Below are 20,856 nucleotides of genomic sequence, written 5' to 3'. Positions count from 1 at the left end.
GGAGTTCGTGTAACTTTCCAGTAGTCAAAACAACTAGCAAATTCTGGACCCAAGATTAGAATCAGGTCTTCATGATGCCAAAAATGGCTCTTTCCAAAAATCCAGAAGGCATGGACCAACCATGCTGAAGGTATTCAAGCCTTCAGCGTGATTAAATAAAACCGAGGGGATGTCTGCTAGGGTCTGTAGATAAGCTTCTCAGTCTTACAGGAATGAACACAGGAATGGCTCTGCACAGAGAGCTGAGACAGGCACACATTTTGGTTGTCATAATTGGGCAAATTTATATAACAAATCCAGAGAAACATACTGACTCTAACCAGTAAGTGGATCAGTGCTCCAACCAGTGAATGACTTCAAGGTATACATTTTTAAAAACATAATACAGCTTCATACACAAAATCTTCGAGGAATATATAGTTCTATTTTAGTTCATACATATGCTATAATTCATAAGTAGGTTTTAAAGTGATACACGTACCAGAATGTGTGTATGTGTGTGTGTGTGTGTGTGTGTGTATGGATAGATGGGTAGATAGAAATAGATGATAGATAGATAGATAGATAGATAGATAGATAATGGATAGATAGACAATGGATAGATAGATAGAAATAGATGATAAATGATAGAGAAAGAAAGAAAAGAAAGGAAAGAAAGGGGAAGGAAGAGAAAGAAAGAAAGAAAGAAAGAAAGAAAGAGAAAGAAAGAAAGGGAAAGAAAGAAAGAAAGAAAGAAAGAAAGAAAGAAAGAAAGAGAAAGAAAGAAAGAAAGAAAGAAAGAAAAAGAAAGAAAGAAAGAAAGAGAAAAGAAGGAAAGAAAAAGAAAGAAAGAAAAATGCCAGGCATAATGCCAGGCAATGATTATTGTAAGCATTCTCCATGTATAACCTCATTTGATCACTGTAACATTCCTACAGGTAAGTAGAATTTTGCTCTCAATTTTACAGAAGGGAGAACTGAGCATCGGAGTTTAAATAGCTTTCTAAATGTCACACAAGTAATAACTGCATTTGAACCCATATAGACTGAATGTGTGTGTGTAGGTAATAACTATTAATGATTTGGCTTTCTATAAAGATGAGAAATGAGATAATTCCAAGAAAGAAATATAGAGTGCTATAAGGCGATGGATATTATTTTCCATGTGTTCCACTCAATATGCCACATAGGATATTTTTATTCTTTAAGGACAAAAATATTTTGCCAATTTCATGACACTCCTTTGCTTATTATGGATGAGTCAACTACCCACTTATCCTAATGAATCTATTTTTATCTCTGGTCTGAACTGGTTTGACAGTTTACTCATACCATTTCTCCTTGGTTCAAATGAGCATTGCCAATTTTTCCACCACAGTTGGACATAAAAGCCTGCTGATTCTTTTTCTTTGTTAGCGATGTATGAGGTAGCCTTCTAGTTCTCTCCTGTTGATCTGGATCAATCACAGATGCCATGATCACCCCAGAGCTGCGTGAGTCGAGGCATGGTAACCGGATATGCAGGCCAAGTAAGTTTCCTTGGGTGACGGAGAATGAAGGGAAAATCAATAAAAAACAAAATAGAGGACAGTCTAAAAATGCCGAACTCTTTCCTAAGGGAGGAAAACTACTCAAGTTTATGAGGTAGAGGAAGCAGCTCTGTAAAGTAATGCAAGATTGGGGAGAATGTGTGGAGTTTTATATCTGTAAGAGAGTGAGCACAAGCTTGTGAGAATGAAAATATTTGGGGTGAATTTTATGGTGTGTGCATTATATGCCAATAAAAAGGGTTTTTTAAATTTTATTTTATTTATTTTAATTTTTTTTCCACGTTTTTATTTATTTTTGGGACAGAGAGAGACAGAGCATGAACGGGGGAGGGTCAGAGAGAGAGGGAGACACAGAATCGGAAACAGGCTCCAGGCTCTGAGCCATCAGCCCAGAGCCTGATGTGGGGCTTGAACTCACGGACCGAGAGATCGTGACCTGGCTGAAGTCGGACGCTTAACCGACTGCGCCACCCAGGCGCCCCAAAAAGGGTTTTTTTTAAATGTACTCTTACAACAGAGAAAAGTTATTTGCCACAGTTTTGCCCAATCCTGTAACGGAGATAGCATTCACTCTCTCAACTAGCACAGACCACGGATGGATTGAAGTAGCTGATGTCTTGCTAAAGTGAGTGAAGATATTTCTAAATGTTTCTGCTTGGGTCAGGGGGATTTTCAGAATCGTTCAGTGTCCAGTGTCTTTATTGTTTCCCCAACATCATCTGGATAAAAGTTGAGAAAATCTGGAAGATGGCTTGAAGATACTTATTAGGGCTGAAAGGGCTTTTGAAGTGTAAGGATTGACTGAGCCTAAAAATTATGCTAATTTTAACTGGATTGAAATGCAAACAGGCAACCTAACAAATGACAATGAGGCACAATGAAACGAAACAAAACGCCACCATTCGCGACAATTGATAGGGTTTCTGTTAGACAACATGAGTGAACCGTTTTTTGCCAAATTACATGATCAGAATAGGAAACCTTTCAAAACTTCATGAAAAAGACAGTGAAGAGAAACAAATCATTTCTGCAGTTTACCGGTATGAATTCCGATAGCAGCTATCCAGCGAGTCTCTTAATAAACAAATCTATTAATCTTAAAAGTGGAGGAGATTTCAGTAGTCACTTAATAAAACTTCTCACTTCCTGTGACATTTCTAGCAGAAATTTCTACGCCAGAATACTTGTGGCGATAACATCTCTATCTTGCAAAGCGGTCTGTTTCAATTCTGAGCAATTTTAATTAGAAGTGTCTTTAGCAAATGCAATGTATTATTCACTTAAAAGCAGGTCAAAGGCTAAATTTTATTTTGTTTTTTACCACAATAAAATAAATTCAGTCTTTTCTTTTCAGCGTGGCTTTTGAGCACTCATCACGCACACTCGGGAGGCCTGGGTGATTTCTTGAGCACCAGAAAATGTAATAATTGTCCGAAGGCCAGAAGGAAGGAAGCAAAAGCAGAAATCCAAAACTTGCCTTGAACATATTTTCTTTTTTGTAGCCTCACGCTGCTGTATCTCCCAAATGCAAGCCCTGAGCCTTATCACTCTTAGCATTCGTGCACACTCATGCACACACACAACGCTCACATGTATAAACTAGCCTTAGATCTCCAAAGGGCTTTCTAGCAGTCCCTTATGTTGATTTCCCAAATCTCTGTCTTTCCCCTACCTCCGAACTTTCCTCAGTTATTTTTTTTTTAAGGGTGGAAGCAGATATCTGTGGATTGCCATTGTCTCGTCCACTAAGGAATTTGTTCAAGAATGGATTGCTAATAGAATGACTAATTTTTCTTATCAGATAGAATTTGTGTCCTTATGACACTGAATAATTCCCTTTGATATCATTGAAAACTAACAAAACAGGGGCACCTGGGTGGCTCAGTCAGTTAATCGTCAGATTGACTTGATCATGGCTCAGGTCATGTCTCACGGTTCCTGAGTTGGAGCTCCGCGTTGGGCTCTGCACTGACCCTGTGGAGTCTGCTTGGGATTCCCCACCCGCCCTCTCTCTCAAAATAAATTTAATAAAAAAGAGAGAAAGAAAAATAGTGGGACACGTGGATGGCTTAGCTGGTCAAGCGTCCGACTTCGGCTCAGGTCATGATCTCAAGGTTAGTGAGTTTCAGGTCACTGTGCTGACAACCCAGAGCCTGGAACTTGGTTCAGATTCTGCGTCTCCCTCTCTCTCTGCCCCTCCCCCGCTCACACTTTGTCTCTCTCTCTCTCTCTCTCTCTCTCTCTCTCAAAAATAAGCATTAAAAAAGAAAAATAGCACAACAATAAATGTAAGTGATAAGTAGAAAGTTTAGGGGCGTGGTATACAGAGGAGTCCCAGAAAGAGTGAAGTATAAAGGGACGGGGTTATTTTTAGCAGTAGCAGAAGAAAAAGTATCATAAGAGAAGAAACCTATGCTCCTCAAATTGGAAAAAGCATGCACAGTGATGAGCAGAAAGATTAAAAGGATGTTTTTGGTAATTTGATAACTGCTACTGAATTGCAAAACATCAAGTACAAAGAGGAAATCTTGGAAGCCTTCAAAGAGAAGGAAAACACACAAACCGGATGAACCCTCCTCTGAATGAAAATCCTCCTCTGGATGGTAAGTTTCTCATCAGGGACAGCAGCTGCGTAAAGAGAATAGTGCAACTTCTTCACGCGCATAAAGGGGTTTTCATTCAGGTTTTTCACCCAGTCTAGCAGATGTCTGAGCAAATTTTCAGATGTAAAAATTTTAAAATGATTGCGACGCGTCTGCCGAAATGAATTCACAGGAAACAAAATCAAACAAGAAAAATACAAAAAGACATACGGCACAAGAACAATTAAAAAGCCAGAGGACCGAAACCACTAAGTACAAATAAGTGATTTTTTTTATAGTACTGCAATGACCTCGGATGAAATCATTAATCTCTCTGAGCATCAGTGTCTGCATTTATAAAATAAGGATAATTCATCTTGTCTCACGGACGTTGTTATGAGGAATGAGTCAGGTTTTCCGTGAAGAGTATCTGGTTCATTGCCCGATAAGTATTCAGTGCTTGGGAAAAGGTAACTCTGCGTATATATACACACTTATGCATATTTGGCCTTACACACAGATGGATGAAGCAATACACTGAAATCTTAAGCACTCTCCCATGCTACCTTCATATCCCTGATTATCTTCTAGTTAGTGATCTTTAACATAGATATGGCACATGTAGAAGGGATGCTCTCCCAACGGCCATGTGAAGCTAACAAAAAGACTGTTAATATGTAATTGGCTAGACTCTGAATTCAGAGAAAACATACATTGAAACATAATTCATTGTTAATATGAATTAACAGCCGAAGTTTTGTTTTCCCTCATTCTTGCATGTCCATACCTGGACGAGATTTCTGCAGTCTGCTGTCCTCATCTTCTTCCAGTAACCTCATCAGAATCCTTCATATCTAGGGGCGCCTGGGTGGCGTAGTCAGTTAAGCGTCCGACTTCAGCCAGGTCACGATCTCGCGGTCCGTGGGTTCGAGCCCCGCGTCAGGCTCTGGGCTGATGGCTCAGAGCCTGGAGCCTGTTTCCGATTCTGTGTCTCCCTCTCTCTCTGCCCCTCGCCCGTTCATGCTCTGTCTCTCTCTGTCCCAAAAATAAAATAAACGTTGAAAAAAAAAAATTTAAAAAATAAATAAATAAATAAATAAATAAAGAATCCTTCATATCTTAACTCTTTCCATTGTGCAGCAATAGGAATCTTTCTCCTCTTTACCCTCGTTAAACAGATCTGTGACCATACAAAGCTGACCGATTTATTTGGGCAAATGTATTACAATTTATTTATTTTTTTTTTTGTAACACTGATGTCCAGCGATCTACAATTCAGAATCATTTTGAAAATTCTGCCAGTGTTTGCTTCCTATATTTTGGATATCTGGTGTCTGGAATGTATATGTTTATAATTTGGTTAGATTGCGTTTTAAAATGGTACCCTTGGGGATGCCTGGGTGGCGCAGTTGGTTAAGCGTCCGACTTCAGCCAGGTCACGATCTCGTGGTCCGGGAGTTCGAGCCCCGCGTCGGGCTCTGGGCTGCTGGCTCAGAGCCTGGAGCCCGTTTCTGATTCTGTGTCTCCCTCTCTCTCTGCCCCTCCCCTGTTCATGCTCTGTCTCTCTCTGTCCCAAAAATAAATAAACGTTGAAAAAAAATTAAAAAAATAAAATAAAATAAAATAAAATGGTACCCTTGCAGGCTAGCCAGGAACCTTATTATATTAATTCCTCTATTTCCTCTCCTCACAAACCCCATGGATTGGGATTATAATGTAAAAAGATGGCCTTGTCCAAGTACTGCTTTTTTCATAGCCTTTAAGGTTGAATTCTGGACCAAAGAAGCTTTTCTGTGAGGTAGAAACAGAAAGGGGCTGCCGACAGTAGTCTGTTGTGTTTATAACTCACAGTCTTGCACTCCAAGGTCATGATGTCTCCTCAAATTAAAACATTGGCCTTCAGGGGCGCCTGGGTGGCTCGGTCGGTTGAGCGTCCGACTTCGGCTCAGGTCATGATCTCACGGTCCGTGAGTTCGAGCCCCGTGTCGGGCTCTGTGCTGACCGCTCAGAGCCTGGAGCCTGTTTCCGATTCTGTGTCTCCCTCTCTCTCTGCTCCTCCCCTGTTCATGCTCTGTCTCTCTCTGTCTCAAAAATAAATAACGTTTAAAAAAAATTAAAAAAAAAATTGGCCTTCGGTCATGATACTATATGAGGTCACTGACACCTGGAGAACATGTAAAGTAGCTGGGGACCTGAAAAGGTAACCCCTCTAAAACGCAATAATTCCTAGAATATTCCAAGAAGAAAAATTGAAGAGTTATTATGAGAATTAAAACATAGGGGCGCCTGGGTGGCACAGTCGGTTAAGCGTCCAACTTCAGCCAGGTCACGATCTCGCGGTCCGGGAGTTCGAGCCCCGCGTGGGGCTCTGGGCTGATGGCTCAGAGCCTGGAGCCTGCTTCCGATTCTGTGTCTCCCTCTCTCTCTGCCCCTCCCCCGTTCATGCTCTCTCTCTCTCTGTCCCAAAAATAAATAAACGTTGAAAAAAAAATAAAAAAAAAAACAAACATAATAAAAACACTCAACAAGATCAGGAAAACCAAGTGGAAATATTAAGTATGGAAATAAATTTGAAATAAAGGACATTTTGTAGAGTTAATCAGTAGAATTGATGCCATTAAGAATGAATTAGTCTAAAACACAGTAGAAAAGAAAACGAAACGGAAAATACAAAAGAAAAGCTGAGCGATATGAAATGCAAGTAGAAATGCCAACTCAAGAGAGTAAGAGAAGGAGGATCTGAGAAGGAGAGAGAGATGGAGAGAGAGAGACACACAGAGAGAGAGAGAGAGAGAGAGAGAGATGAAATGGAGGATAAATTAAAGAAAGCCAAACACAGAATTATGGGGTGCCTGGATGGCTCAGTTGGTTAAGCATCCATTCGGCTCAGGTCATGATCTCACGGTCCATGAGTTCGAGCCCCACGTCGGGCTCTGTGCTGACAACTCAGAGCCTAGAGCCTGCTTCGGATTCTGTGTCTCCCTCTCTGTTCTTCCCCTACTTTCACTGCCTCTGTCTCTCAAAAACATGAATAAAGGTTAAAAAATAACAAAAAAGAGAGAGTCAAACACAAAATTAAAATTGGTGTTAGGGGGTGCCTGGATGGCTCAGGCAGTTAAGCATCTGACTCTTGATTTCAGCTCAGGTCATGATCTTACAGTTCGTAGGTTCAAGCCCAGAGTCAGATTCTACACAGACAGCACCGAGCTGCCTGGGATTCTCTCTCTCCCTCCCTCTCTACCCCATCCCCTGCTCTCTCTATCTCTCTCTCACAAATAAATAAACATTTAAAAACCATAAATATGAAAATTTAATGAAATATTTTGAAAATGATTCATCAGTTGTTACAGGTTGAATTCTGCCCCCCACAAACTCATAGGTTGGCGTCCAAACCCCCAGTATCTCAGACTGTGATCTCATTTGGAGATCGAGTCTTTATTAAATTAAAATGAAGTCAGTGGGGGTGGACCCCAACCCATTATGACTGATGTCCTTATTAAAAGGGGAAATTTGGAGATAGACTCACATACAGGGATAATGCCCTATCAACATAGTGATAACTATAAGCCAAAAAAAAAAAAAAAAAGCCTAGAACAGATCCTTTCCTTACAGCCCCCACAAAGAACCAACCCCACCAACACCTTAGTTTCAGACTTCCAGCCTCCAGAAATGAGACACAATAAATATCTGTTGCTTAAGCCACCCAGTCTGTGGTGCCTCATTAGGGCAGTCCTAACAAAGTGAAATACCCATGCATTTATCAACTTAGATAACAGAGAATCAATAGATTTTGGGGAGAGATAAAATGCCAAAACGAAACGTGAAAAAAGAAATAATTAAAGTAAATGTGGAAAGGGCACCTGTGTACCTGGGTTGAGCAACCAACTCTTACATTCGGCTCAGGTCGTGGTCTCACGGTGCGTGAGATCGAGCCCCGCTTCCGGCCCCCGCTGGCAGCACGAAGCCCGCTTGGGATGTTCTCTCTCTGTCGCTGCTCATCCTCCACTTGTGCTCTTTCTCTCTCTTTCTCTCAGAAATAAATAAATAAGCAGTTTTTTTAAAAAGACACCTTTCCCCCTTTTACTGGGATCATGAAACTGAAGGAAACCAGAATGCGTATCCCCAAATATGTCTCTTTGACATAAAAAATATTCTGCACCGAAAGCAATCAGGAAGCAATGAACACGGGAGAAACTCACCCTACTCCACCTTTTCCACCTAAAGATATAAATTCTCCTTTCGCTACACCAATTCTTATCAGCCCCTGGAAAGCAAACCGTACTCCATTAGGTTCCCACAGAGCGCCACCTTTGGAAGAAGACTTCCAAGAAGGCTTCCTGCTTTTCCTTCTGCTGTTACTTCTCTCCAAAAGTATTGCTCTTTGTGGAAGATGCTAAGTAGGCTGGCTTTCTAAAATCCCCTTGGATTGCCTCTTCGTTTTGGCTTCTCCCATGTGATGGGTCAGTACCTTGTTTTTCCCGTATGAATCGTTTTGTTGAAAAGCCCAGCCGAGGGGTGCCTGGGTGGCTCAGTGGGTGAAACCTCCGAGCCTGGAGCCTGCTTCCGATTCTGTGTCCCCTTCTCTCTCCGCCCCGCCCCCACGTGTGCTCTGGCTCTCTCTGGCTCTCAAAAATAAATAAATGTAAAAAAAAATTTTTTTTAATAAAAATAAAAAAATAAATAAATAGCTTTCATTCTTTTTATGCCACTGTTTTCCAGAGTGGCTGTGCCAGTTTGCATTCCCGCCAACCCCGTAAGAGGGGTCCCCTTCCTCTGCATCCTCGCCAACACCTGCGGTTTCCTGTGTGATTCATTTTAGCACGTTCTGACAGAGTGAGGCGATCTCTCATTGCAGTTTTGATTTGCATTCCCCTGGGGATCATTGATGCTGAGCATCTTTTCATGTGTCCGTTTGGCATCTGGACGTCTTCTTTGGGAAAATGTCTATTCATGTCTTCTGCCCATTTTTAAAATGGATTATTAGGGGTTTTTTTGGGGGGGGAGGTGAGTTATATAAGTTCTTTATATATTTTGGAAGCATTTAGTCTACTTACATTCAAAATAATTGTTGATAGATATGTATTTATTGCCATTTTATTACTTGTTTTGTAATTGTTTCTAGAGATTTTTTCTGATCCTTTCTTGTCTTTGTCACTTTTGGTCTCTCCTTTGCATTTAAAGAGTCCGCTTTAGTATTTCTTGCAGGGCTGGCTTGTGGTCATGAACTCCTTTAGTTTTTGTGTGTCTGGGAAATCCTTATCTCTCCTATCCCAAATGATAGCCTTGCTGGATAGAGTATTCTTGGCTGCAGATTTTTCCTAGTCAGCATGTGGAACGTATCATGCCCTTCCTTTCTGGCTTCCAAGTTTCTCCTGGAGAGATCTGAATCTAGCCTTAAGGTTCTTCCCTTGTAAGTTAAGGACTTCTTTTGTCTTGGTGCTTTTAAGATTTTTTCTTTACCCTGTATTTTGCAAGTTTAATTATAATGGGCTTTGTTGTTGGCCTGCTTTTGTTAATTTTGATGGGATTTCTCCGTGCCTCCTAGATCTGGATGTCTGTTTCCTTCCCCAGATTAAGGAAGTTTTTAGCTGTTATCTCTTCAAATAAGTTTTATGCCATCTGTTCTCTCTTCTCTGGGACTCCTATAATACAAATGATATTACTTTTGATGGAGTCACTGAGTTGCCTAAGTCTATTCTCATTTTCCAGAATTCTCTTTCTCGCTATTGTTCAACTTCATTATTTTCCATTATTTTGTCTTCTAGGTCACTAATTCAGTCCTCTGCTTCTTCCAGCCTGCTGTTCATTGAATCAAGCCTGTGTCCAATCTTGCGTATTGCACTCTTCATCTCTGATACTTTTTTGACTCTTTGATTTCTGTGGCAAGGGTCCCACTGATGTCTTCCTTTTTTTTTTTCTTCTCAAATCCAGTTGAATATTGTTATAGTTGTTGCTTTAAATTCTGTATCAAGCATGTTACTTATATCTGTTTCACTTAGATGTCTAGCAGTGGCCTTACCTTGTTCTTTCATTTGGCATTTTGTCTAAGTCTCTGCTTCCTTCTTTGTGTTCGAAAAGCCAGTCATGTCTCCTGTTCCTCAAAGTAGTGGCTTTATGAAGAAGGAGTCATGTAATGTCCAGGGTCTGATGCTTCAGGGAGGATGCCTGGTTTGTGCCGCATGTGCTCTGCTGTTGTGTTTTGCAGGGACTCTCCTTGCCTACTGTGGGCAGTGTTTGGTCGCTGGCCTGAATGTGGTGAGTTTTAACTATGTGTGCTCTGGTCTGCTGTGAAATGAGACCTGTCACCACCCGCACCTGCAGAACTCTCTGGTCAGGAGGTGTGGTCTGGGCAGGCATTTGTGCTGATCTTCTATAGGAGGGGACCAGTGCCCTGGGACTGATGCAAGCATGACTAGGAAGGGCAATCCTGCCAGAGTTCAGGGGTGTGGGACTTGATGTAAATAAGTCAGGTGGACAACGTTGGCATTGCATTGTTTCTTGCAGATGGCTCTGTCTTTATGCTGAGGGGCTGGGGGCGTGGGGAGGGGCACACACCAGCATCTTTGTTCCTATGAATGTTGACTCTCAGTAATGAGTTCTAAGAAGTGTAAATAATCTCCCCTTTGTGTGCCCCGGCATTCTTGCAATCACAGTTTCAACATTGTCTTCCTCCAGATTGTCTGCCTGCCTTGTCTCCAGGAGCAGCGCAGTGCCCTCAAGGCTCTATTCCCGCCAAGCCTCCCGACCTTTAAAAACCCAGGCGTTAAGCCCCACTGGTTGCAAGAACTGATGAAATTCAGCCCCTCTCATTTTCCAAGCCAGTGTCTTTGGGGAGATGTTCTCCTTGTGCATTCTCCTGTGTGTTCCCCTCTCTCTCCCTCCCTTTCCTGCGACCAGTACTCCCTCCCCTCCATAGCACCCTCCATCTATTTCTCCCTTAAAACATGTCTTCCCACCTTCTTCAATGTGGCCTCTTCTCTCCCTTTACTTGTGGAGTTTGTTTTGTCAGTCTTCAGGTCAACTTCTAAGGTATGTAGGACAATTTGACAGTTTTCTTTTTTAGACTTTTTTTTTTTTAACGTTTATTTATTTTTGAGACAGAGACAGACAGAGCATGAACGGGGGAGGGTCAGAGAGAGGGAGACACAGAATCTGAAACAGGCTTCAGGCTCTGAGCTGGCAGCACAGAGCCCGACGCGGGGCTCGAACTCACGGACCGTGAGATCATGACCTGAGCTGAAGTCGGCCACTTAACCGACTGAGCCACCCAGGCGCCCCTAATTTGACAGTTTTCTAGTTGTGCTGAAACGCCCAGAGTCTAAGAGACCCCCAAAAACGAACCACCAGAGTCCAGAGTCAAAGCTAAGCAGCAAGGGTCATTTATTGCAGGTTCGAACCTGGACCTCTGCGCCCCCGTTGCCGGTGACGCCAAGAGGCCCTGAGAGAGGTTTTTACACCCGTTTTATAGACAGGTACAAACAAGTCATGGGGAAATCAGGAATTTTCCACAGTTACAGAGCTGCGATTGGTTGGTGTTTAAAGTTGGACACTTAACAGTATTCGATTGGTTCCTGCCTTTAGGTCAGACCACAACCAGGGGTACGGGTATCACAATGATTGATCAGGAATACACGGATGTGCCAAGCAACAATGATTGATCAGGAGTACACGGATGTGCCAAGTAACAATGGTTGATCAAGAATATACGGATGTGCCAGGCAATAATGATTGATCAGGAATACATAGGCGCGCCAAGCAATTGTACAGAAGCGGAACAAGCTGGTTAAGCTTGGTTAGGTTTCAGTTTCCCATAACTTAAGCTTTTAAGTTTCAATTTTCTCAGGCCTCTCAGTGCTTGTGAAATGAGAGGAGCCTGTGGCTCTCCCACTTCTGCCACTGTCTTCCTGACTCCCCCAAGCCTTTTTCCTGATATTTAAATGTGTGTGAGTAGGGGCGCCTGGGTGGCGCAGTCGGTTAAGCGTCCGACTTCAGCCAGGTCACGATCTCGCGGTCCGTGAGTTCGAACCCCGCGTCGGGCTCTGGGCTGATGGCTCAGAGCCTGGAGCCTGTTTCCGATTCTGTGTCTCCCTCTCTCTCTGCCCCTCCGCCGTTCATGCTCTGTCTCTCTCTGTCCCAAAAATAAATAAACGTTGAAAAAAAAATTATAAAAAAATAAAAAATAAATAAAAAAATAAATGCGTGTGAGTGAAAAACATTCTTTCCAGATTGTTTCTACATTTGCTAAGTAAGTGTCAGAGAAGATCACTACTAAAAGTATTACTGCTTCTTTTAATCTCTTAACATTTCCATGAATGCCAAATCGCCTCTCTAATTCATTCTGCTCACCACAAATTACTGCTTTTATCCTGACATTTCCTTGCTTAAATGCATTAAATTTCTCCCTACTGCTTGCAGAATAAATAAAAACATTTATCTTAATTTTTCTACTGTCCTATGATCCTATGACTTTCCTTTCTCCCCTATCTCTGATTTTGTTGATTTATGTTGTCTTTTATAGCTACTTGTCTGATCATAGCCCTTTTGTTGAACCTTGGACTTTCTTGATTACCATCCACCATTCACACTATTTCTACCTTTTGAAATAACCTTGCATTTCTTCCCTCCTTCCACCAAGTCTAAGTAATCTCTCCACTGCTGATGCCCCATCTGAACAGCTACAGCGGTCATTGGCACTTCTCTTCTTTGCCCTTTATAAGGTCATTGTATCCTTTATTACTTTAAGCTGTAGATGCTTTTATTTTTTTTTTTAATTTTTTTTTCAACGTTTTTTATTTATTTTGGGGACAGAGACAGAGCATGAACGGGGGAGGGGCAGAGAGAGAGGGAGACACAGAATCGGAAACAGGCTCCAGGCTCCGAGCCATCAGCCCAGAGCCCGACGCGGGGCTCGAACTCACGGACCGCGAGATCATGACCTGGCTGAAGTCGGACGCTTAACCGACTGCGCCACCCAGGCGCCCCAAGATGCAGATGCTTTTAATGAGAGTTTTAAAATTGATTATTATAAAAAGGGATAAACGAAAATAAATATTCAGGCTAGGTTTCTCTGGAAATTTTACAATAGACATTTATTTGTTTTGCAGTTCACAAATTGAAAAAAGGCTGGATGTTACACCTTTGTATGTATCTCTTGCTCATACTGACCATTGCCATACTTGGTGAGTAGCTTAGCTCATAAATTGTCTATGCTTCTCCATGCACAGTAGGGCCAAACATATCTCAGACTTAATCTTGGATTTCTCAGTCCTGGAGTAATAAAAAGGTCTTGTAGACACAGAATCGGAAGCAGGCTCCAGGCTCTGAGCCATCAGCCCAGAGCCCGACGTGGGGCTCGAACTCACAGACCGCCAGATCATGACCTGAGCCGAAGTTGGACGCCCAACCGACTGAGCCACCCAGGCGCCCCTAGTTTTTAGTCTTTGAGTAAGATAATCATAGATTATCCCTGTTTTTATATTACTTTCGTTTCCTTTCCCTTATGTTCACCTGTTTTGTCTCTTGAAGTCCTCATGATAGTCCTGTTTTTTTTAATTGAGAGTACTTTGTGCAAGTTAAAGAACCAATTTCAGTGACACCTGGGTGGCTCAGTCAGATGAACGTCTGACTTTTTGGTTTCTGCTCAGGTCATGATCTCCCGGTTTCATGAGTTTGAGCTCCGCATTGGGTTCTGCACTGACACTGCGGACCCTGCTTGGGATCCTCTCTCTTCCTCTCTCTCTGCCCCTTCCCCACTCATTCTTTCTCTCTCTCAAAATTTTTTGTTTAAAAAAGAACCAATATTACATACACTATACTTATTATTTTTATTTAATTCTCACAAGGCCATGACATAAGTATAATTATGAAATCCATTTACAGGCACAGAAATAGAAGCCAGAGTGAATAAGCTGCCTCTCACAAATGACAAATTCCAGAGCCAGAATGGAGACTCTTGTCTGTCTGGTTCTAATTCCTGATACTTTAACCACCAGGCAATATTGTCTTTATAACTTCAATATTTCTTTGCTCTAATTTCTTTTGGACCAAGATTAAGTTATATTACTAACAGTTGTTCTAGGAAATATTTATGATGTAAAAAAAAAAATGTCATAATGGCACAAGTGATTTGTTGCAAGATTTTCTCTGTTGGAGCAGCTTTGTGAAAATGAAGATTTTCACAATTTTCTTCTGGACACTGTTGGTTCGTTTTGTGAAAATAAGTCAAAGGTAGACTTTTAAATTCCTGAGCAGTGACTTAATAGTCTCAGAACTTGATTTTCCATTGTATGCTTTGCTTAATACAGCACTTAATTTAGGACTTAAGTTAAAGTAACACTTAGCACCCTTGGGGCACCTGGCTGGCTCAGTCTGTTGGGCATTCAACTCTTGATTTTGTCTGAGGTCATGATCCCAGGGTCATGGGATCAAGCCCTGCATTGGACTCTGCTGATTGTGGGGCCTGCTTAAGTTTCTCTCTCTCTCCCTCTGTCCCTCTCCCCTGCTCACACTTTCTCTCTCTCTAAAATAAAAACATAAAAAAACCAGTAACACTTAGCACTCTTTATTCTTGTTTTCTTTGTCATTCACAAGAGTACTGATATTCTTTTTTGTTTTTGTTTTTGTTTTTTTAATTTTTTTTCAACGTTTTTATTTATTTTTGGGACAGAGAGAGACAGAGCATGAACGGGGGAGGGGCAGAGAGAGAGGGAGACACAGAATCGGAAACAGGCTCCAGGCTCCGAGCCATCAGCCCAGAGCCTGACGCGGGGCTCGAACTCACGGACCGCGAGATCGTGACCTGGCTGAAGTCGGACGCTTAACCGACTGCGCCACCCAGGCGCCCCTGATATTCTTTTTTTGTATAGCTTTCTGTCACTATTAGAGTCCTGGGAGTGCAATGTTACTGGTATTTAATTATCTGACAGTTAATATATTTATAGAGAAGTGTTTCTATAAGAAGTCTTTACATTCATTCATTAATTGATTATTTAAAAAAATTAAAACACAATATATTTCATTACCTATCTGTGGTAGCCTGAATCTGCCTCTAAGTATTACAAAAAAAAAAAAAAAATTCATGGCAAATTGAGGCGAGAAGGCTTTGGATTTGTCCTGACATTTAAACATTTACTTGGTTCTTTGCCAGTTACATTAACTTATTCAGCCATTTGGAGGGCAGGGACTTTATCCTTTTCTGGTTACTCATCACTTACCTGAAACCTTGAAACATAAACTTCTCAAAACATTCTGTACAGAAATAAATTCACCATTATTCCAGCTTCTTTGGCACTGAATATTGGTGAAGGAGAAAAAATTTTTACTAACTCATATTTCAGTGATTTGTTGTCATTTATGGTGAGTTTTACTTCCTTGTCTTGGATGTCCTTTTATGTCTAGGACCATTCATTTCTGTAAGGAAAGACAAGCCTTCCTTTATTACCCTGGTCCGTGAGACCAAAATGGTATCATGCCTCTAGGTCTCTGTCGAGTGCTAAATTTTATGCATTATTCTGGGAGGACGTCAATATAGACTATGAGAGGCTGGTAGTTCCATTCTTCAGAGTAGAAGCCAGGGAAATCAGATGAACTATGGACTGCTCAACCCTTGAATGGTTTTCTTTACAGACAGCAAGGACTGAATTCATCCATCATTCCATGAGTGAATTTAATTTTAGAGACTGCAAACTGTGGGGGTAAAAGTGAAACTGATTCATCAGAATGAATAGAAACTCTCTTTAACTTATTTTTTGATTCTTTCTTTCTTTCTTTCTTTCTTTCTTTCTTTCTTTCTTTTTTTTGTAGCAACAAAACTTTCAAAGTGTTCCCGAACTATGGCATGTGAGGATGAATGGATTGGATTAAGAAAAAAGTGTTTCTATTTTTCCAGTGATACCAAAAATTGGACAGCCAGCAAAAGATTCTGCAGTTCACAGGGATCAGAACTTGCTCATATTGATACACGAGAGGATATGGTAAGAAAAGGAGAAATTTCTCAATCGTTTCAGTGCTTAAGTGTTACGAAGAGAGAATTAAAATGATAAAAGTGAATACTCTATGATGATATATACCAGACAGTGTTCTAAGCACTATAACTATAAAAACTCATGCGATCTTCAATCCTGGTCTATGAAGTAAATATGTAAGTGCCCCTATTTTAAAGATGAAGAAAGTGAGGCACAGAGATGTTGTGTAACATAGCCTTTGTCACAGAGCCATAACTTGGTGAACTGGGATTTGAACCCACACAAATTAGCTAGTCATGCTAGGTCCTTAATCACAATGCATATTGTTTATATAGCTAAATGTCTTTATTTAATGTTTTTAGATTATTAAATAGATTGTTTTAATACTTTTACATTTTTATTCTGCCGAGAATAGCCTGGAAAAATTAAAACAAATAAAAAAGATATGGCTCTTGGAATTGAGGATAAGGATCTGAAGGAAATAGCACAGTTTGAAGGAAATGAGACAATGAATAGAAGTGAAAGAGGGCAAAGGAAGGGAAATCTGGGCTGCACGAGCAGTGAGTGAGGGAAAGGGCTTGTTTATAAAGAAAGTTGACTAATGGGTTTGTGGTCCAATACCAAGGAGCCAACAAAAGAGAAACTAAATCCATCACTCAATATATTTTGTTGCAATAAATCATATTCATCCAGAAGTTAGTTTGATTTCTGATTATATGAGAAAGCATACAATAGCAATAATATTCTCATTCTGGTATCTACTCAAAGGACAGTTGACCCTTGAACAACACAGGTTTGAACTATACAGGTCCACTTACATGCAAATTATTTTCAGTCATTACAGTAGGGCACTGAAAGTGTATTTTCTCTTCCTTATGGTTTTTTTAATAACAGTTCCTTTCTCTAGTTTGTTATAAAAAAATTGCATAATGTATGTAGCATACGAAATGTGTCAGTTGTTTCCATTAGCAGCGAGACTTTCTGTCAAAGGTAAGCCATTAGCAGTTAAGTTTGGGGGGAATCAAGAGTTATACTTGGGGGTGCCTGGGTGGCTCAGTCGGTTGAGCAACAGTCTCTTGATTTCAGCTCAGGTCATGATCCCAGGGTCACGAGATCAAGCCATGCATTGGGCTCTGTGCTGAGCATAGAGCCTGCTTAAGATTCTCTCTTTCTCTCTCTCCCTCTGGCCCTTCCCTGCTCATGCTCTATCTCTAAAATTAAACAAATAAATACATAAATACGTAAAATTGAAAAAAGAGTTACACTTGGATTCTCAAGTGCATGGTGCCGTTGTTCAAGGATCAACTGTAGTTTATGACTGAGTTTTCCCATTTTAACAGTACTTATACTCTCCATTAAACTCTTTCCCCCTGAAATCCCTCCTCTGGTTTTTGAGAAAGGACCTGTGGACAAAACAAAATAGAAGCATTAGTTCTCTGTCACCCTTACAGAACATTCTGTGCCAGTTCCTACAGAAAGTGCTCACCTCCCAATTTTGTTATCCAAACAGACATAGCATCATATCAGTTTATGGTCTTTGTCATTCACTCTGGAGCTAAAACGTACTGGTGGTCTATGCATTCAAACTTGAAAGAAAGGAATTAAAATATGTTTTCCTCCTCAATAATGAGAAATAGAAATCACCCCTAAAGATGACCCAAGAGAGTATAGCTCAGAGGATTTCAATGACTTTGTGGAAGTCACTCTATTGCTTACAAACATTTAGGAAGTACAAGAGCAAAGTGAAAATCTTGCTGATAAAACTAACCTCAATATCCCTACCTGTTGCTATAGAAGCAGGAGGGCATGTAGATTAGGAGGCCAATCATGAAAGATGGGATAGTGGGGGTGAGAAGCACGTTCAGCAATATGCTCGAAAATATTCAGCAGCAGATAATGCCCTGACTTTTCGTGAAAGGATTTTTTGAGGAAGCATGCAGGAACTTCTATGCACTGGATCGGATTGAACAGAAAACAAGGAGAGTCTTGGAAGTGGACCAATGGCACCATATTCAATCCTTGGTGAGTTTCCAATTTAGTAGGAAAGGTTTTATGGCGGTGTTGTATACAAATTTAGATTATTTTAAGTTGTATTATCACAAAGAAATCTTTCTATTTGTTACGTGCAACTGCCTTTGTTAGTGTCCACCCTATAACATGTGCCCTTTCACATTGAAACATACCTTAGAACAATCCATATCTCTTCCGCCTTGTTAAATGACACACAGTGAGGGGGGCCTGATGGCTCATCAGCTAAACGTTCAACTTTGGCTCGGGTCATGATCTCATGGTTTGTGGTTTGAGCCTCCCGTTGGGCTCTGTGCTGACAGCTCAGAGCTGGGAGCCTGCTAAGGATTCTGTGTCTCCTTCTCTCTCTGCTCCTCCCCTGCTCATTTTCTATCTCTCTCTATCGGAAAAATAAATAAACATTAAAAAGTAAATAAATGACACAGTGAATTTTTTTGTTATTTTATCTTATTTTATTTTATTTCATTTTATTTTACTTGTATTGCCAGAGTCTTGCTAATAAACACTTCTCTTGATAATGCAAATTCAACTCATTTGCAAATTCTATTTTTTTTTAACGTTTATTTATTTTTGAGACAGAGAGAGACAGAGCATGAACGGGGGAGGGTCAGAGAGAGGGAGAAACAGAATCTGAAACGGGCTCCAGGCTCTGAGCTGTCAGCGCAGAGCCCGACGCGGGGCTTGAACTCATGAACCGTGAGATCATGACCTGCGCTGAAGCCGGATGCTCAACTGACTGAGCCACCCAGGCGCCCCAGCTCGTTTGCAAATTCTAAACCAAACCACAGGTATTACTTGCACCTTTTGAGAACTAATTGTATTTATACAAGATCTCTTTGTTTTAAAGAATTAGTGATCACATAGTTGTCTTTAACCTTCCATATGCCCATCATAAACAATATTATTTAGTTGGGTAACCATTATTGAGTAAATGTTGCTTTCTTACTTATGTACTATTGCCCCTGGAAACAAGGGCTGTGTGACTCTTCTCTTGTAGCCATGTACTCCTGCCTTAGCATTTCATTAAGTTCTAGATAAACAATGGAATGAATTAAATACTAAAATACGTGAGACGTGACAAATTACATTTACTACAGAAAATGGAAAAATCGATCATCAGCAGAGCAAATTAACGATTGCAATTAGTCTCTTTGGGTTCTATCTCAGTATGTGTCAAATGCATCAAATGAATATAAAACTTATTCCTTACCTTCAAAAAGGAACATCAGCTAAAAATATGCCAAGAAAATGCTTTAAGAAAAAGACTCTAGAGATCTTTGGATTTAGCAAACACAGTCTCTCCTGATAGATGGATAGAAATAGACATAGATAGATAAATGTAGATAGATATAGATATGGATATAGATATAGATATAGATGATATAGATATAGATGATATAGATACACAGATAGATAAATGTAGGTAGATATAGACTTATATCTACATCTATGGCTTATCCATGTCTATCTATATCTATATGTATATCTGCCTTTCTACTTATTATCTTAAATAAGGTTACAGTTTATACTAATAATCATAATAATTAAGTATCTACCTTCAGTCTTCTATTCCTTTAATGTAGCAGATATTTTTGTATAGCATATAGTGATGGGTGAGTACGGAGCTGAATGTTTTGTATAAAATGTCCCGGATCACTTGAATCTTAATTTGAATTTTGATTACAGCTGTCAGTGGTTCCCAAACTAATTTTAATTATTCCTTTTCAGGTTTGAAATTAGTGGGAATGGATCCTTTGCATTTCTGAATGCTGACGGAGTCCGTAGTTCTAGGGGATTTATTGATATCAAGTGGATTTGCAGCAAACCTAAGTTTTAATAGAGCAAAGAACTGAAAAATGACTGTGGTACATCTAATGGCTATCCCGTGGATTAGGAGATTATAGGGAATGCATTGCAAAGCAGAACACTGCTTTCTGGCCGTGCTGAAAACAGTTTATCTAGTTAATGTATACCCAGGGGGGACACTACACTTTTCTCATCTAGTTAATGTGTATCTAGGGGTTAAGTCCTGCGTATGCTCATAAATTCTTTAGACCGTGGTATCACACGGAATATTTTATCCTATCTTAGCTTGTTTTCTGCACATTTTTGATATGTTTGTTCTGGCACGTAGCCCACTGATGTATTGCACATTGTTTCCCTGAATGCATGCTTAATAAATATGGGAGCTTGAGAGCAGCTCCGGGAGACTTCCCTTAGTCTTCCTGTCACCTCTTTTGATTTGCATGGAGTCTTGAGTAATCCTTTCTGCCATCTTCCGTTTTGCTGGACGAAGCCAAAACCCAAACCCACAAATGACTATCACACTTCAGAGTTAAAGGAAAGGCCTAGATAGGCAACATTTACTTCTCACTTGTTATGCTATTGAATACAGAATTTTGTGGGGCGCCTGGGTGGCTCAGTCTGTTAAGCATCTGACTTTGGTTCAGGTCATGATCTCAGTGTTCATGAGTTTGAGTTCCGTGTTGGGCACTGTTGACAGATCAGATTCTGGAGCCTGCTTCAGATTGTGTCTCCCTCTCTCTCTGCCCCTCCACTGCTCATGCTCTGTCTCTCTCTGTCTCTCTCAAATATAAATAAACATTTACAAAAAAAGAAGTTCAGAATCTTGAAAATATTAAACAAAGACACTAAAACCTGTTGAATAAATGAACCTCATCGATTCAAGACGCATAGCTTCCCATGACAAGCCAGGAAGCTTCCACTAAAAAGAACCAAATATAATAATCACAA

General features: G+C 40.6%; 1 protein-coding gene across 2 annotated transcripts; it reads left to right on the top strand.

Annotated features, from left to right (window-relative positions):
- The first annotated feature begins 1,369 nt into the window (after positions 1-1,369).
- CLEC2A (C-type lectin domain family 2 member A) lies at positions 1,370-20,256 on the top strand. 2 transcript variants are annotated; one of them, XM_047868121.1, is made up of 5 exons: positions 1,370-1,508; positions 13,216-13,290; positions 15,914-16,083; positions 17,993-18,096; positions 19,831-20,256. In XM_047868121.1, the coding sequence occupies exons 1-5, from the start codon at positions 1,454-1,456 to the stop codon at positions 19,937-19,939; spliced, it is 513 nt and encodes a 170-aa protein (XP_047724077.1). In that variant the 5' UTR covers positions 1,370-1,453; the 3' UTR covers positions 19,940-20,256. The 2 variants fall into 2 exon arrangements, with proteins under 2 accessions (XP_047724077.1, XP_047724076.1); XM_047868120.1 differs by lacking the exon at positions 1,370-1,508 and adding an exon at positions 10,266-10,366.
- The last annotated feature ends 600 nt before the right edge of the window (positions 20,257-20,856 follow it).

Source organism: Prionailurus viverrinus, chromosome B4, assembly GCF_022837055.1.
Source record: "Prionailurus viverrinus isolate Anna chromosome B4, UM_Priviv_1.0, whole genome shotgun sequence".
NCBI classification, from domain to species: Eukaryota; Metazoa; Chordata; class Mammalia; order Carnivora; family Felidae; genus Prionailurus; species Prionailurus viverrinus.
Note: the sequence above shows the minus strand (reverse complement) of the source record. Positions and strands in the feature narration are given on the sequence as shown.

What these genes read in the sequence shown, in the direction of transcription:
- CLEC2A (XM_047868120.1), top strand. Translation starts at nt 10,273, where the DNA reads ATGCCTGGTTTGTGCCGCATGTGCTCTGCTGTTGTGTTTTGCAGGGAC. An exon ending in ACTGACCATTGCCATACTTG is followed by an intron (nt 13,291 to 15,913) that starts GTGAGTAGCTTA and finishes TTTTTTTTGTAG; the next exon opens with CAACAAAACTTTCAAAGTGT. An exon ending in TTGATACACGAGAGGATATG is followed by an intron (nt 16,084 to 17,992) that starts GTAAGAAAAGGA and finishes TTTTCGTGAAAG; the next exon opens with GATTTTTTGAGGAAGCATGC.